The 17793-nt window shown below is 38.1% G+C and overlaps 3 protein-coding genes across 3 annotated transcripts in view; 1 reads left to right on the top strand and 2 right to left on the bottom strand.

The window, feature by feature from the left end:
* Positions 1-5106: 5106 nt before the first annotated feature.
* On the bottom strand, positions 5107-8331 carry LOC134654697 (uncharacterized). Its single transcript, XM_063510172.1, has 5 exons — positions 8201-8331; positions 7424-7571; positions 7196-7319; positions 6178-6363; positions 5107-5291 (listed from the first exon to the last, which is right to left on the bottom strand). Exons 1-5 carry the CDS (start codon positions 8269-8271, stop codon positions 5122-5124), a joined length of 699 nt encoding a protein of 232 aa, XP_063366242.1. The 5' UTR covers positions 8272-8331; the 3' UTR covers positions 5107-5121.
* A 368-nt stretch (positions 8332-8699) lies between these two features.
* On the top strand, positions 8700-13795 carry LOC134654695 (uncharacterized). The gene is made up of 6 exons (XM_063510171.1): positions 8700-8940; positions 9320-9467; positions 10060-10164; positions 11305-11425; positions 12487-12669; positions 13640-13795. Exons 1-6 carry the CDS (start codon positions 8840-8842, stop codon positions 13738-13740), a joined length of 759 nt encoding a protein of 252 aa, XP_063366241.1. The 5' UTR covers positions 8700-8839; the 3' UTR covers positions 13741-13795.
* A 1126-nt stretch (positions 13796-14921) lies between these two features.
* LOC134654443 (uncharacterized) overlaps positions 14922-17793 on the bottom strand; it is an 80037-nt gene continuing 77165 nt past the window's right edge. The window contains exon 14 of the mRNA XM_063509889.1: positions 14922-15219. Coding sequence (XP_063365959.1) covers positions 14967-15219 — 253 coding nt within the window. The 3' untranslated portion in view covers positions 14922-14966. The remainder of the gene's footprint in view (positions 15220-17793) is intronic.

Genomic DNA, 17793 nt, shown 5'->3' with positions numbered 1-17793 from the left:
CTAGACCATAACTGTCATAAGAACGTTCATACAGTTTTATATTCTTCTATATACGACAGAAATATTTTAATTCCCTGACTAATAAAATTCCACCCTGTATTTGTTTATTTGTAACTAATCTAAATACTTAAATGCACAAAACATTGCAATTATTCTGCGCTTAATAAAATACCACCCTGTATTTAAAATAAAATGCCTTAGGGCGGTTTCAGACTAGCGTTTTATACGTGCGTACAGTCGCCATCAGATATATCGGAGCGGCCAAGGCGCTCAAAAATATCTGAACTCGCCTCTATTGCTAAGGCATTCGATTGCGTGTTCAGATATTTTTGACTCACTGAGTGCCAAAACTGTTCATTATGTTATTTATGTTGATACTCGTAACTGTCATAAGTTTCATTATTATTAAGACTTGCCTTAAATGTCGCTAGCTAAGTGTAACTTTAGGTACGTCATTAGTATACAGGGTGACTCAAAAATAGGGATAACAAAGTCACTATTTTTTTTGTTTGAAAACGAAATTTAAAACTGAATGAATCTTGTTGCTCCTATTTTTGAGATAATTTGCGTTGTTGTTAAATGACAGCCATACTAGAAATGTATAAATGAACAGCTGGCCTTATTTAATTTATAACCTTACAGCTCTCACATAAGCTTTTTAACTTTTAACGTTAACTCAGTCGCATTTAGAGTTTAGACACCAGGGGGCGTAGATTAAAATTGCCAACCGTCAACGCTATTCGAAAAATACCGGTAATAAAAAATTAGCGGTAAATATATACAAAAAATACCGGTTTCTGATACATTTTTAACTTTTCGATTGGTGTAATGTAAAGCCTGGCCAGTAATATATGATCATTGTCAAGAGGGCGCTGTTATTTTCATGTATAATGTGACAGTGTGTGTTCAGTATAGTATGAAAATATTAGTTCCAGTGAAATTCCGCAACATGGCGCGTGATCATATATTCCTGGCCAGGCTTTAAACACTAACGATTGGCATCTTTACGCTCTGATCATTATTACTATTATTTTCAGTGAGTCAAATGAATATAATATTTTGCTTCACTGAAATACAGGCTGGCCCAAAAACACGTTGACAAAGATTTTTACTGCGGGATATTGTTGATAATTTTCACAAACGTTTTTGTATATCAAAGCTGAAGGAGAATATTTTGAAGATAGTACTTTTTGTTTTATTTAATGATTGTAATTTAAATTTTTAATAAAATAAACTAAAAGATGTGTAAGTAGGAAAATTTTTCTTAGTCTTTTGTCGACGTATTTTTGGGCCACTCTGTATAAAACAGGAATCATCTGATTTTAATGTAGATACTTTCGTGCAAGTTAAGTATCTTTTTTTTGACAAAATTCAATTTACCATTTTCTCAGTCAAAATATATATAATATACGTGACTGAATCGGCTTAGGACCAAAAAAAATTCTTTGTAGAAAAATCGGTGCAGGCAGCCCTGTTCCATAGACACATCACTTGAAACAGCTCATGCAAAAATGCGTCTTATGCTTAAGACATAAAGTCCATATTTAATTAATATAATTCTTTAAATTGACCTTATTTAAGCTTAGGGTTGGCACTTCAAATAAAATTGTAATAGTTGTATACTTTGGAATGGGGGTTTTCTTTGCACTGATTTCTAGATAACGTAGCAATAGAATTATTTAATATTTAATTCAGTATTTTATGCCCTCATATTTGATGTTTTGTCTCGATACAGAGTGAGTTTACATTATGGAACAATTCAATGCTGAAACACTTCTAGAGATATACCTATACAAGATCTTAATAATGTGTTCTCGAGGAGGCAAAAATATCTAAACCTAAAGCCAGGGATAGGACTAGTTTTTTAAAGTAAAAAAACATTAAGGTCGGCGGTCTGGATCCGGACCGCGGTCCGCCATTTGTTGACCCCAGGCCTAGTCTATCGTCTATCCCTGGCTTAAGAATAAAGTCGCGTTTACATATTTTTGCCACAAATGCTCTCATATATATTTCTATCTTGTCATATATAACGCACAGGACAACGTTAACATTTAAAATTGAAAGATCGCATTAAAACACGTATAATTTTTATTGATATAATTTTAATTGTTCATTTGCAAATTCTATTAATGTTGATATTATCAAATTGAATAACTGGTAATATAGGATCTTTTGATACTCAAAAGAAAAAAAAAACGGAAAACAATACGGAAAAAAATTACGGCCAAAAATTTATTTCAATATTAATCTATTTTTTGTTCGTACCTTATCGAAACATAGTTTTTGACTATCAAAATAATCCTAAGCGCCACTTGCACCATTCCACTAACCTGGAGTTACCATGGTTACCAGTACACTTTGACACTGAGTAACGGTTTAACCGCTTAACCTCGGGTTAATGGCCCTTGTGCAAGGGCCCTTGCCATTTTTATAATTAATATGGATATTAAATTTGTTGTAAAAAGGATATGCGATGACTGATCGAGACTATGTAGCTTAAATTGTAAATAGATAGCGTATATAGATGCTTACGTATATATAATGTATTGTTATCGTGACATAACACCTGAAAGACACTACCCCTGGAGTTGCAGGCATCCATAGGCTACGGTGACCGCTTACTATGTGGGATCGTAGGCTTGTTTGACACCAACGTGGTATAAAAAATAAAATACGGCAAAAACCTCATTTTTATAGTTGTATGCAAAGAGTAAGTTGTATGAATGACCATTAACTTGAAATTGTATATTATTTCGTTTCCAATACAAAAAATTGCAAAATATCGGAAATTTTAATACTTTCCAACGGCACACAAGTAGTATTTGTGCTATGCCTATGCTTAATTTACAGTTTATTGTGAACAAAATTTCCTTTTTCCATAGTGGAAATTTCAAAAAAAAAATTGCTAAAATTAACAAAAAATTAGTATACCTACTTCGTAAGTTTACATTTGCAGGTACAGTCGCCATCAGATATATCGGAACGACCAAGGCGCTCACAAATATCTGAGCACGCCGCCACTGCACTGTCAAGGCGCTAGTGTGGGTGTTTAGATATTTTTACATGACGCGGTCATATTAGTGTCTTTCAGAAAAAGTAGCTTAATTTATTTAATGTTTTAACATCGATGCCATTTTTCTACACTTGTATTTTGTATGTGTAAAAAAATATTGTAATCATTTTTCACTTAATGTTTTGAAAAACTATTGATAATCGAGTGGGGTAATGATACAAACTTAATTATACCCCGTTTCTGGGGTAAAATAAAAGATGGTATCTGTTTTAGCCACCTTAATTTTGTGTTTTAAATATTATTGGTAGTAATAATGTTTTAAACAATTATTAATTTTAAATCGATCACCGTAAAGAATTAATTTAGAAATCGATCACCGTAAAGAACTATTATGTGAAATAATATTTACGTTTGAGTTGTATTTGAGGCCATAAATACTGAAATTGATCTATAGTTGGTCAAACCAATTTGTCAGTCAGTAAGAACCAGGAAAACTATACTCATCCTTTTCTTTTGGGTGCTAGTACTAGTGTAAGACAAAGATAGTATGATTCTCTCCGTCTATGTTTGAAATGAGACAGTCCTTTGACAAACTATAACTAAAGTCTATTTTTTTATTCGGTAGACTGAAGTGACAGTTAATAGTATGAAATGACATTTCATGTTCATTAACTGTCATTTCAGTCTACCGAATAAATAAATAGACTTTAAATAAAGGTAAAACATATCAACTCACAGGTAGATTTTCCCTTATGTTGACAAGGGAACGAAAATACATAAATTTGGTTTTACTTTGGTCATTTCACAATTTTTGCGCTAATCGCTTCTCAATAATGTTTTAAAAATAAATAATGAATGAATTAATTCCCGTTGACGGAAGGCTGTGCTAAGTTTGTGGTTTTCTTGACGGTTACAGCGAAAATCGAAATTCGAAAATACATTATATTTGGGTCTCTATCGCTCTTGCTTAGTTCGAGTGAGATAGACGAGACACAGATAAACAATTTTCGAATTTCGAAGTTCGCGGCCGCCCTTCTCTCATAGAACGTCAGTTATTTTGTTATGCACACGATTAATGTATAAAATAAATACCTATATTATTTCTATTACTTTTGTTTTTTCTGAAAAAATATTACTAGTCTGTGCGGAAAGAGAAGAGTCGTATAATGTATTGGACGCCATACATTTCACGACTCTTTTCTTTCCGCACAGACTGTAAATGCTTCATAGTTAGTGATGGGCCGTCGATAAGTTTCCAAATTTTTTCCTATGTTAACCTTTTGGACGCCAATGACCTATATATCCGCACCGTAGGTTCAACGCCAAAGACCGATTAATCAGTCACAGACCACAGAGCAACATCGACCTACGTGCTTATGCATAAAGTTCAATTTCAGTTTTGACATTTCGGTGACATGGCGTCAGCGTGACAGCTTTTGTATTTGACACGGCGTCGAAAAGGTTAATCACATGGATTAACATAAGTCTCAAGTGGGATTGGGCGGGACATATTTGTTGGATGCACCCGGACAGATGGGCTAAAATAGCGACCGACTAGGCACCACAGATCACCCGAGGCAGAGGCAGACCAATAATGAGATGGCGAAACGACCTGCACTCATTCTGTGGCGACTGGCGGGAGCATGCACAAAGCCGTGACGAGTGGCGAAGACAGGGGAGGCCTTTGCCCAGCAGTGGGACATAATATAGCTATTAAAAAAAAAAACAACGGGTTGCACTCCGCGAGTGCCGGCAGAAGTGAAAACTCAATGACTAGTGCAAACTGTCTGCAGCACTATGTATAATTGAGGTTAACGCCATCTAGCGTTATTTCGTCGCATTACTTGAAACCCCTAAGCACATCACTGTTAGTACTCTAGTTATATTACTACCAGTTAGAGGGAAACTCACTAGATGGCATTTAAATCAATAAAGAAAAACTCAATGACATTGTAACAGTTTTTCGATCAGGTCACGTGTCCATCACAAAAAGTGCACAGCGCCGCTAAAGAAGTTCTCACTTCAAAAAAACACATGGATATAAACTCAAGAATATTCGGTAACAAAACATTTATTAAAGTAGGTAGGTAAATGTGGCAATAATTTCTCTAGAGGTGATAGTAGGTGTAGTAATGCGGTGTACGCCACAGGCCGTATTTGGGTTCCTTCCTCGGCTTGCCGAACGGATTTTTCTCCAGTATCACTTTTCCGAGAAGGCCGTGGCACGCTTGGTATGTCGACTCGGGTGTGCGTATGCGCAAGATTCGACGGAGCTCCTCTGCGGAATTCAAAGGTTTACGGCCTTAATGAACGTCTGCTAAGTTTATCAGCTGATGATCATCGTTTGTCCCTCTCTATGGCATAACGACAGATAGGGACAAACGACGATCATCAACTGATTAAGTTAGTAGCCGTCACTGACAATCCATCAACCTCTAGACTGAGCTTAGGCCAATTCTTTCATGAAACCGATGCTGCCAAAAATACGGGGGTGCGGGGGGACGAGGTGAGCGAATCCCGTGCCGTGATTGGTCCGTTCAAAGACACGGACCAATCACGGCACGGGATTGACTCGAAGATGGAGTAACGCTACCCTATGTGTGGCAGAGGGGGTAGCGCGACTATGCTATGTCTAGAGGTTGGATTGTCTGTGTAGCCGTTTATGAATGACGCCATTAGTACCTGGGTCAATATTCTTTTCGTTGTCTTGTTTTTTGTCCCCAAAAAATGTTTACGGAGTGGGCTTTTTGTATGAGATGAAATTAAGTTAAAATGTAATATACAGTTTAATAGCACTCGTCTTTTTTTATATAAAATACAGAAATACAAGCGTGACAGAGTGCTCCGAAACAAGACAACGAAAATAATTTTGACTCACCTGTTCAGTATTTAAACTGAAAAAACACAGAGTAAAAATCTTATTATTAACTAAGCTAAAAATTAAAATGATAACGAGGGATATTTGCGTCCATCATCTGCATAAAAATGAATACCTACTGGGTGGGTCCTTGTATTTATCGGGTGCTGGATGTCGAAAGGACCGTATGAGAGTGGTGTCAGGATGTGGACATACGAGTACATATGTCATCGGGTAGCTGTAGGGTCTACACTACAATGCAAACCCTAATTAAGTTGCAGTCATTGGTGGATCAAACTAGACTCACTTTGTAAGGAATCCTCAAACTTCGGTTTCAAGGACAGTGTGCTGGGCGGGTCCTTGTATTTATCGGGTGCGGGTTGTCGGTAGGACCCGGTATGTGTGGTGTCAGGTATGTGGACATCGTCGGGTAGCCGTAAGGTCTGGAGTGCGCGTGCGCGGCGCGCCAGGTTTACGGACATGAACGGGAGGTCTGGGAAGTCAGATTAGGTTTGTGATGAGGATATTTAACACATTCAGTGCCGAAAACCCGACTATCGGGTATTTTATGATTTCGTTCCCAGGCCGGACGACCCGGTATGTAAATTCAATGTTGACGTGTAAAAGTGCCCTTGTGGCCTATTTGCTGAATAAATGTTGAAGTTGAAGTTGATAGTCGGGATCGTGGTAGGTAAGTACTATATATACCTACAGCTTTATATGACGAAATTTTTGTGGTCTGGAGCCAAAGTCTTGTTTGGCTGGGTGGCAATGAATGTGTTAAACAATGACGGGATTGCTAAAATTAAGTAGGTACCCTTGGAAAAAAATCTGGAAACTTATCACATTTTCTCATTATTTTCCATTTCCTAAATGAAAAGTTTTTCTTTGTTTTCTGTGAAGTTTTGCTGAAATTTCCGAGAATTTTTCCTTCTTTTTGGAATCTTTTCGCAACTTGCACATCTTGTACAACGCAAATAGTCTTTAAGACTATAAGATGTAAAACATCATCATTTGCTGTTTATCAATCGCTTTTCGGAAAGGAAAACATCGTGAGGAAACCGCGACGGACTGTGTGGAAGCACAGTTTCTCTTCAGTTGTATGAAAAATATTATCACTTCACTACATAGTATAAAACAAAGTCGCTTCCCTATGTATGCTTAGTCTGTCTGTCCCTATGTATGCTTAGATCTTTAAAACTACGCAACGGATTTTGATGCGGTTTTTTTAATAGATGGAGTGATTCAAGAGGAATGTTTATGTATAATTTGTTAACCCGTGCGAAGCCGGGGCGGGTCGCTAGTTATAAATATGACAAAGGTACCTCGTGAGCAGTATTTTGTGAGGTACTCTGTTCGTTTCAGGTCCTGGATCTCGTGGTCGATGGGCACCGGGTCGATGTCCTTGGACATGTACATGTCTACTAGCTTCGGCTCATCCTCTTTCAACTGTACAAATATATAGTCTGTCAAGCGGGATATGTCAGCGGTTGCCCCTCAGACCAGTCCCAACGTAAAACGTTTAAATGTAGGCTGAATAATTCAAACTATACCCGTTTGACGGCATCCTTGTAGTACTCGTAGTTGATGGGGCACAGGATATCAGGGCTTTTCCTGGGCTCGTCCCGGGCCTTCAGCGAGTGTCGCTCGAGGCCTACAATAAGGCAGTTGTCTTCTACCGCTGGTGGACAAGGGGTCTTTCTGGTATGGGGGATTGAAGTTTAATGCGAAGGAATAAAGTGGAGTCCAGACGAGACAATTTTTCGCCAATCTGATGAAATTGTCCGATCGAATCAGGCCGTGCGGACGCAAACGCCAATTTGATTCCCCGTTCAAATCAGCAGGTGCGGACACAAAAATGCCAATTTACGAATTTAGTATCTATGGAATGCAAATTAGTGATTAAATTGTGTACCTACGTGTGGACGCTAGATGAGATTAGCATTAGCGTCAATTATTTTCCTGATCAAATCGGTCGATTTGCCCAGCTCGTCTGGATACGGCTTTAATTGTAAACATTTAAAATTATAAGGTACTTGAAGAAACAAAGTAGACTTTGTATTAGACTTTACAAATTTCTACCAAACTAGTCTGGCGACCTACGAGCTGGCGCATTTTTTGCCCAAAAACTCAGCCTCACTGTGCAGAGGGGGAACGCGGTGAGTGTCCTGGGAACTGCCTCAGGCTAATTTAGGGTTAGATTTATGATTTATTTATTTATTTTGTTATTTAATCTGTGTTTTAATAAAATTTATAGTAAGTACCTAGACTTTATGACACTATTGGGGAGGCACAATAGGTACATGAAAATTTGGACACTGAAAACTTACGGTTGGTCTTTCTTGGGGTAGTCGACCATGTACACGGACTTGAATTCTATCTCACCATCGAAAACAGACATTTTTATATAATTGAACTAAAAATATTGAAATAAAATAATTTAAAAAGTTTCTTGATTGACACGACGTCCTTCAAATTGATTAAGTACATGTTAAGTAGGTAAGTACTTACCTAAAAGTTTTTTTTTAATTTTTACTCTCCAGATAGGTAGGTACCTACCATGTACCTGCCTACATAAAGTCTAAACTCTATTCTCGCTGCCTACATATGTTATATCCAGGAAAAAAGGTAACATGGATTTGTAAGTTCTGAATGAATCTCCAATATAAATTACACAGTATAAAATAAAAAGCCAAAATTATTTCAGCTTTGATTATGCTTCACATACCTATGTACCCAAAACAGCACAAGAAAGTATATAATTTAATCTTTTTTTTAGTTAGATTTTTTAATTAATACTAAAGACATGAAAAAATCAAAAACTAGACAGCAATGACTGTCAGCAGGTGACACAAAGTAATCAGTAATGACGTGTACATAGTGAAATTTGTAATAAAATGTATAAAAATTTAGCAATAATCTGGAACAAAATACACAACTGGTCGAACGAGAATCAGAAAGCTTGAGCCATGGACCACTATCTGACGACGTATAGGAAGGATTATTTATGGCCAAACTTGCCAAGAGCCGGGCCGGGTGGGGGTCATGGGGGTCATGGCGGTGGAGGGGGGTAAGTAACTAAGTATTTGGCGAAGGTATTGACGTATATCTCAGGTCAGGACGGGCCTTACGGGCGCTAAAAATGGTACTAGTTCAACGGTGTCACTCACGAATTCGAGTCAATCCTGCAATTCGTGCAGTCTAACGCAACTAGTTCAAACTCCAAGGTCGCTTCTGCTGCGCAATGGAAAACAGCCGTTTTTTTTCAGATTTTTGAATTTTATCCATATATAGGTACATAAACCATGGATACATAAACTACTACTAAGGTCGCAGTAGTCGGAATTGTAGCTGCCAACCCTAGAAAAGAGCTTTACACTCAAACTAGATGTTCTGTTGTTGAGGCGCGAAATAAATATGACTTAAACTTACACTGGGTTCAATTTTAGGGTTGCCAAGATGTCAGATCAAGAGCTGGCCTTCTTCCGAGCATGCATGCAGCACAGTAGACCACCTGACTGCCGATGCCCGCAATACAGCGGCGGAGAGATGCCGGAACTACCGCCTGGCAAGGAAGGAGGGTGGAGTCGCAATGAGGTAGCACTTTAACACATTCATTGCCACCCAGCCAAACAAGACATCCGCGCCAGGCCACAAAAATTTCGTCATATAAAGCTGTAGCACGATCCCGACTATCGGCTCGTCCGGCCTGGGAACGAAATCATAAAATACCCGATAGTGGGGTTTTCGGCGCTGAATGTGTTAATTAACAATTAGTTTTTGTCCAAAATTGAATTTTCTCATACACATTTTCTCCTGTCAAATTTCAACTCGTTCATACCTCAGCCATCAAATGTAGGTAAGTTAAGCATTTCAGAGAAATAAGTAGTTATAGTCTGGGTGAAACTAAGATCACCACAAACGTATCAAACTGCCCTGCCTCGAACATTTTTCTACAACACAATAACTTCTAATATTTTGACTAATAGCCACCAATAAAAAAATATTTATTTTTTCATCGCTGCCACCATGTAGTAAATCAAACACCGAGCTCAGATGACAACTGGATTATTAAAATAATAACGGGTAGATATATTCGTTATTGAACTACCTACAACAGAACCAAATAATTTCATAGTAACTTAGTTCCAGACACATCAAGTAAATACTTAAACTTGTTTGTTTCTAGATAATGGGCCCCTTGCTGGACCCGAAGCTATACCCGGTGAAGGTGGGGGCCGCTCCAGAAACACCTACTTCCCGCTACGACCAGCCAAACGCCTTTTTAGACAAGGTGATTTTTACAAATAGATTTTAAATTTTATATTAAAGGAAAAAATTGAAAAAGTTACGCTTCCGGCTGGACTTGAAGCCGCAACCTCCGCAATCCGTGCGTTGCTCTTAACCAATTGAGCTATCGAAGCCTACCAGGACCTCGCAAATCTTTCCATTCCTTCCCAATGATTTATAACTCAAGATAGGTTATAGGCGTTCCAAAATTGAAGCGCTTAACTTGTGACAAATTGGACAAGTTGCCTTTAGACGCGGCTGGACAAGCGAGAAATGTGCACGTGCTAACGACTCTAACGAGCTCCCGCACACCGAAAGAGAAAGAGACGACCTTCTGTTTAACAACGAGTGTGACAAAGATGGATGGAATGAGAAAATTAATCAAAAATAACAGATTTTTTCGTAGGCACATAAATAAATATGGAAGTATTTTTTGTGCTCCTCAAGTATGAGTATAACCTATCTATGGTTTATATAATATCATTGTTCCTTCCCTTATACATACACGCCTTTGGGGTGGCGTAAAATTTGGAGTATCGCTCGCAGACGTAGCAGATACGTCTGCGAGCGATACTCCAATTTTTTTAAGAAATTGATTTAGTTTTTAAATGTTTATCATAGTGTGTCATTAAAAGGGTCCAGAGGATGGACAGATTCAATCAAGGGTGGTTCGCTTACCTGATATAATCTGTATCAGTCAGTGTATTGTCAAAGATCCAGACGGCATGGAAAGTAATTAATTGCATATGGTTACGCTCCACAGACTTATACTTTTATAACTAACAAGGGGCTTAATCGCGTAAGACTTACGTTTATTTATGGCTCAGCGTCTCGAACGTGACGTTACGTTCGTGGTCACAGGCAGACTGGCGAGGAATTCTATCAACATCTTCTTGCTGCGCGGGTTTTGCGAACTACCCGCGCTTGATTTGATTATTCACTTGTACGCTAGGGTTGTCACTTTGCCTATAACACTCACGACATCCGACACACACATGATATCCACAGACTTGATAGCAGTAAAAAATAAAGAACTATGATTCTCAGGAAATATAAATACATATGATATGTACTAAGAAACTCTGGTTTAGTTAAGTAACTTGCTGAATCTATCGCATCGCATTATTGTAAACTTTTTTTGCAGCTACAATCCAAATACCCGATGCTGTACAGCATTCTGCAGAACGAGGCGTCTCCGGAGCTGAAACAGAGAATAGACCGCGACCGAAACAAGACGACATATCAGGTCGACTTCTGCGAATCCGGTATGTGTTCTCTCTTTGAAGTACAGTCGCCATCAGATATATCGGAGCAGCCAAGGTGCTCACAAATATTTGAACATGCCTCTAGTGTCAAGGCGGTAGAGTACGTGTTGAGATATTTTTGAGCACTCCGTTATATGTGATGGCGACTGTGTAGGTTGGAATTTTACCAATCCGTGGATTTTTACTTCTTAAATGAAGTATTAAGATCTATTAATAGTATTAATTTATATGTTCTCATCATCATCATAATTGCTCGGCCTACATTAAGTAGGTAGGTACCTTGTACTCTTAACAAACCATTCAGCCTAAAATTGCCAATAAGGCTATAATAACATAATAATTTTGTTATCATCTCTTTCTTCTCTCTTAAATGCTGTTAAAATTTGTACCTATATCTTTCTATCTTTGCGTTTATTGTCAAAATTAGTTCTATTTTAACTTACGAGTATTTTGCATTGTCATTGTGGCCAAATTCACATCTAGGTTTGTTTCTCTTATAAGGGGTCGTCCAGAAATCATGTGATCATATCTGACCTATTTTTGACCACCTTATACTACTATATATTGTAATCTTTTAGTTATGATGACACTTAGAGACATTTACATCTCTAAATAATTTTAGATTATAAAGTGTCATTCAATAGAACTTGCTAACTATGTAAACAAAAGTTACTAGTAATTTGACATTCAGTGTCAATTTTAGTATGGCGGTTTGTTTACATAGTTAGCAAGTTCTATTGAATGACACTTTAGTTTTGTATCTTTGTGTTCTTTTTTTCAATACTATTGTTATAGCGTTTTTTTTTTGTAATTCGACATTTAGAGACTTTATACATCTCTATGTAATACTTTAGTTTGATTTTATATTTGCGGCTTAGAAAGTTGTATTTTATAATTGTAGATGTGTTTTTTTTGCTGTAGGTATGTAAATTCCATGTTGACGTGTAAAAGTGCCCTTGTGGCCTATTTGCTGAATAAATGTTGATGTTTGATGTTTGATGTTTGATGTATTAAACTAACCTCATGATTTAAGGAACTTATTAATTCTTCCCAACTTGCAGGTCCAGGTGCCCAATTCGAAGGTCTCCAACGAGCGGCAGATGAAAGTGGCACCGGCCCTTGCGCGCAACCAATGAGGTTGCCTGGAGACCCTTGCCGGGTCGCACCCAAGCAGCGGATGGCGACATCCAGAACTATATCTAAACAGGGAGGCGGTGGAGGCAGCGATCCTCGCGCGAAATGCGGTAAGTGTTGGTCTTCAGATAATACAGCTGCTGCGGCCTTTTCACGCACCCTGGAATTGATGCTAGGTTTGAAAGTGGAAGTAGAAAACAACTACACTGGGCTTTGCGTGGAGCCAATGAAACCTGGACACCCGTGCCACGTCGCATCTTGCGGGTGACCACTGCCAAGACCATTTCCAAACAGGAGGGTGGTGGAGTCAGCGATCCTCGCGCGAAATGCGGTAAGTGTTGGTCTTCAGATGAAACAGCTGCTGAGGCCTTTTCACACACCATGGAATGGATGCTGGATGAGTGGAAGTAGAAAACAACTACGGGGCTTTGCGTGGAGCCAGTGAGGTTGCCAGGAGACCCGTGTCGCACCTTGCGGGTGACCAGACCCCGTAGATAACATGCCAATCGCTAACGCTACGTAGCGAACGAAACGCAACGTCACAGTCACACTAATATGGAAGAGTGATAGTGACACAAAGCGATTCGATTGTGAAGCGCAAGCGATTGTCACCTTGGCCGCCAGGTGACCACTGCCAAGACCATTTTCAAACAGGGCAGTAGTGGAGCCAGGTGCGAAATACGGTAAGTCTATTCAGCAGATGATTGAGGCCTTCCCCCGACCCTGGACAGGGTGCTAGATTTCAGGGCCTAACGTACTCGTATAAAAGAAAAGAGGGGGTATTTCCGCAGAGAATGAGACTGCACGGAGACCCGTACCGTGTTGCACCTAAGAAGCGAATGACCGTCTGAAGGTCTGATGTGGAGTACAGCTATTTTTTAACTTAAAGAATGTTTTTTTTCTGTGTCTCTAATAACGTACCTACTTTGGTTAAATAGGTTGGTTTTGGTTAAATAGCTAGCGCGGATTTTATATGAGAATTTTGACAGTTCATTGCAAATATCTCGCCTGCTCTTATGAATTAATTTTCGATAATATTAACATGTCAAATATCAATATTAATAAAAATAACTTCCACAGAGACAACATCGGCCGTTCCGCCGCTGGGCAAGACGGAATACCAAGACGGAGTCTCGAAGCTCGGAGCCATCATTATGAGAGACAAGATACATAGGAGATAATAGTAATTAAACAGGCAATTAAAAAAAATCTGGAATAAAGTATCGTCATTGCTAACTCTTGTTCTTTATTGCCGGCTATATCGTTCCTTAAGATAATTTTTCTAATTTTTCCATGATGAGAATTTCGGAATTTGAGGAAAGTGTCAACATATCAACGTCAGGATTTAACTCTAGCCTTTATTATTTAGTACATGAATCTAGCATTTTAACTGGATCAGGCATGAGGGGGGGGAAATGACCGAACGGGACAGTCTTATGTATCTTTCATTAAGAGTTGCTACTCGCGCATTATTGTTTGTCTTTTTCACTGTCTCACTTTTTAGGGTTCCGTAGCCAAATGGCAAAAAACGGAACCCTTATAGATTCGTCATGTCTGTCTGTCTGTCCGTCTGTCCGTCTGTCCGTCCGTATGTCACAGCCACTTTTCTCCGAAACTATAAGAACTATACTGTTGAAACTCGGTAAGTAGATGTATTCTGTGAACCGCATTAAGATTTTCACACAAAAATAGAAAAAAAACAATACATTTTTGGGGTTCCCCATACTTCGAACTGAAACTCAAAAATTTTTTTTTCATCAAACCCATACGTGTGGGGTATCTATGGATAGGTCTTCAAAAATGATATTGAGGTTTCTAATATCATTTTTTTCTAAACTGAATAGTTTGCGCGAGAGACACTTCCAAAGTGGTAAAATGTGTGTCCCCCCCCCTGTAACTTCTAAAATAAGAGAATGATAAAACTAAAAAAAATATATGATGTACATTACCATGTAAACTTCCACCGAAAATTGGTTTGAACGAGATCTAGTAAGTAGTTTTTTTTTATACGTCATAAATCGCCTAAATACGGAACCCTTCATGGGCGAGTCCGACTCGCACTTGGCCGCTTTTTTTTTTATTTCCCTCCATAAATTAGTATGGATTATGGTGGGCAACAAATAAATTCGACCAATCATAGTGTCGCATTGCCTATGTTTTGTCCCTCATGAACGCATGCGTATACCACATCTATTAGGATTCTACCATCTACGATTTCGATTATTTAGAATAACTATAGCCTTAAGGGGCCCACTGATTAACAGTCCGCCGGACGGTATCGGCCTGTCAGTTAGAACAAAAAGTTGACAGTTCCGAACAACTGACAGGCCCCTTTACGCACTTCAAATCAAATGAAACGAGGTTATGATAAATAGACGTTTATGTATAAAAACACGTATAGAATATGTCATGTAGTCGGCGACCGGGGCGACCGAGCGCTCGAAATTAACTCCCCTCTCTTATAGAGCGTGCCTTCCTTCTTTTCCTGCTTAACTTCTACCCTCCTCTCTTCTCTTCTGTCCTCTGGCCTTCTTTTGCTTTCTTTAGTGTCACTCGGCTCGTGTGAGGACGAGTTTCTGGTTCGGGTGACGGCGTGCTGAGTGGTGGTCTCATCGTGTTGGCGGAGGATGACCGCTCGAGCGTCGGATGTGTTGCGTTCTCTGTAAGCAAATATATATTGTATCATCATCATCATTTTAGCCTTCGGTCGCCCACTGCTGAGCATAGGACTTTCTTCGTGTACGCCACTTGTATAACTAAGCATATATTGTAGGTATACAGACTTTAGACTTCCTCTTTTTCATACAAAATAAATATTGCCTTCAATGTACGCTGACATCCGTGTGTTTGACGTTGCTTGTCACGCTTTAAACATAACAAAATTTGCAATACATTGCGTCTTAGAATAAACTTTAAAGTGTAATAAAAATTAAAACACGAGTTATTTTCAAAAGTTGCTGAACAAATGTTGGTCAGTTTGAGGAGTACAGCCTACAGTTTAATTTATTGTTCCTGTTACAGGAAGCACGCTGTATATTGTAACTAAGTGCAAATCCATTTTTAAGTTGTACTCGCTTTCGGGCTTCAGGGTTTCTCAAGAAATAGGTATGTTGGTTCATATTTGACAGTAAACAGGCTTCGAAACACGTTTAAAGTGTGGATAAGGCCACATTTGCCGCAGGGCATCTAAACTTTTTGATCCGAAATCAAATGGAGGTTAAAATTTGGTATTTAAGGCTGTTGGTAGGTACTGTCGCAGAACGGGTCTTTTTCTCTACTACGGCTTCCAAATACCAGAACTCTCGGAATACCGGTATTAATACCAAAACTCTATTCACCAATCCCGGCATCCAGGGATCGGCCGAATTTGACCATTTAAATGGATATACTTAGGGTTTATACCGTACATTTCGCATGTTTAAAAAAATACTGGGATCTCGGTATTGCATTTAAAAATACCGGTATTGAAAAATCAAAAAAAGACGGGATCCCGGCATTTCGGGATCCCGGTATTGGAAGAGTTTCTACCGCTTCCGTGTAGCTGGATCAAAAAGGAGTTTAGAAATCTCCATTTCATGGGATGAGGCCTAGGTGTACTTCCGTTTCGCCCAAATACATTTCGCCAAATTTCACTTCCCAACAAACTTATCGCAATAGTTTCATTTCCCAAAGGAACCTTTAGCAAAGTTACACTTCGCATATAACTTATTTGGTCAAATTATCATTTGGCATGATTTTACTTTGTCAAATGTTATTAGGACAAAAACTTATTTAGCAAACGTTTTTTATTGGCTAATATTATATTCCAAAAAGATGTTTGCTCAAATTGTCACTTCGCAAATTTGGCAAATAGGCATGCCTCTATTTAAATTTGAACCTAAATTCGTTCTGTTAGAATTTTGAATTTATATAATATTTCTACTCAGAATCAGCTTAGTATAATAATAGCTTTCGCCATTCTTACTGAGAAAAAATGTCTACAAGTTTTTGGTGCATTTGTATGAAATTTTGGGGACACTTTTTTTTCTCATATTAGGGTCGAAAGAGCTCGTGATTCTGACTGGAAATAATACAGAAAATCACAGTTCTGTGTAATGCAGATTGGGGGTAATCTTCATAAATTAAGTTATAGTAGGTACCTACAATGCAGTACCAAAAAATTATTTAATGTTTTTAAAATTTTTAATCATCAAAATGTCAAAATCATAATATAATTTATTTACATCAATTGTCGTATTAGTTCGGCAAACGTGAAACAACCCACACATAAATACGTTTTTCTACTCCAGCACTTAAATGTGTCAATTAAATGACTGACAGTGATATCTAAAGCAATGTCATTTGAATGCTTTGTCTATAGGCTCATAAGATGACTGCTAGCAGTCATCTTATGAGTATAATACAACTGCTTTATTTTTTTTAAAGATACAAGTTCCGATCATCTTGATTGAAAGAGGTATGTTTTCATTTACAATAATAACTCTTTTTTTTTTTTAAATAATAACTCTTTTTTTTTAAATAATAACTCAATTTTTTGTAATAATAACTCTTTTTTTTTAATAATAACTCTTTTTTTTTAATAATAACTTTTTTTTTAATAATAACTTTTTTTTTTTTTTTTTTTTTTTTTTTGCTGCAGCTGTCATAGAAAAAGTAATGTATGCAACAGCTCATAATTGGTTCTTAAAATTCTCGGGTCTTTTTTTACAAAACTCGACTACGTCTCGTTTTGTAACTTCGACCCTTGAATTTTAAGAACCCTTATTATATCACTGTTGCATAAACTACTATTTAAAATTGGAACTTTACGGTTACCATCAGTACCCCGAACCGTGAGTCACTGACAGTGTCAACACTGACATATAAGTACCTACATCTCGCTCGCACTAATATGTCAGTAAGAGCCATAGAATTAAGTAAGTTACGAAGACGTTATTTTATTTTATTTTATTTAAACTTTATTGCACAAAATATATACAACAATGTACAAATGGCGGACTTAATGCCAAATGGCATTCTCTACCAGTCAACCATAGGGCCAAACAGAGATACCTGTAGTATGTGTACTATGCCTCACCCACACACGTACGTAGTGGTAGTATATAATAACATGTACGCGTTAGTTTAACAGAATATATTCGTATTTAGACACCACCAGTTGTATCATTGACGCCACACCTTACATGGCGACCCTGCCAGTGCGGCCTCGCGCTGCACTGGCAGCGCGCTGCTCT

Source organism: Cydia amplana, chromosome 15 (genome assembly GCF_948474715.1).
Source record: "Cydia amplana chromosome 15, ilCydAmpl1.1, whole genome shotgun sequence".
NCBI lineage: Eukaryota > Metazoa > Arthropoda > Insecta > Lepidoptera > Tortricidae > Cydia > Cydia amplana.
This window is presented reverse-complemented; position numbering and strand designations above follow the sequence as displayed.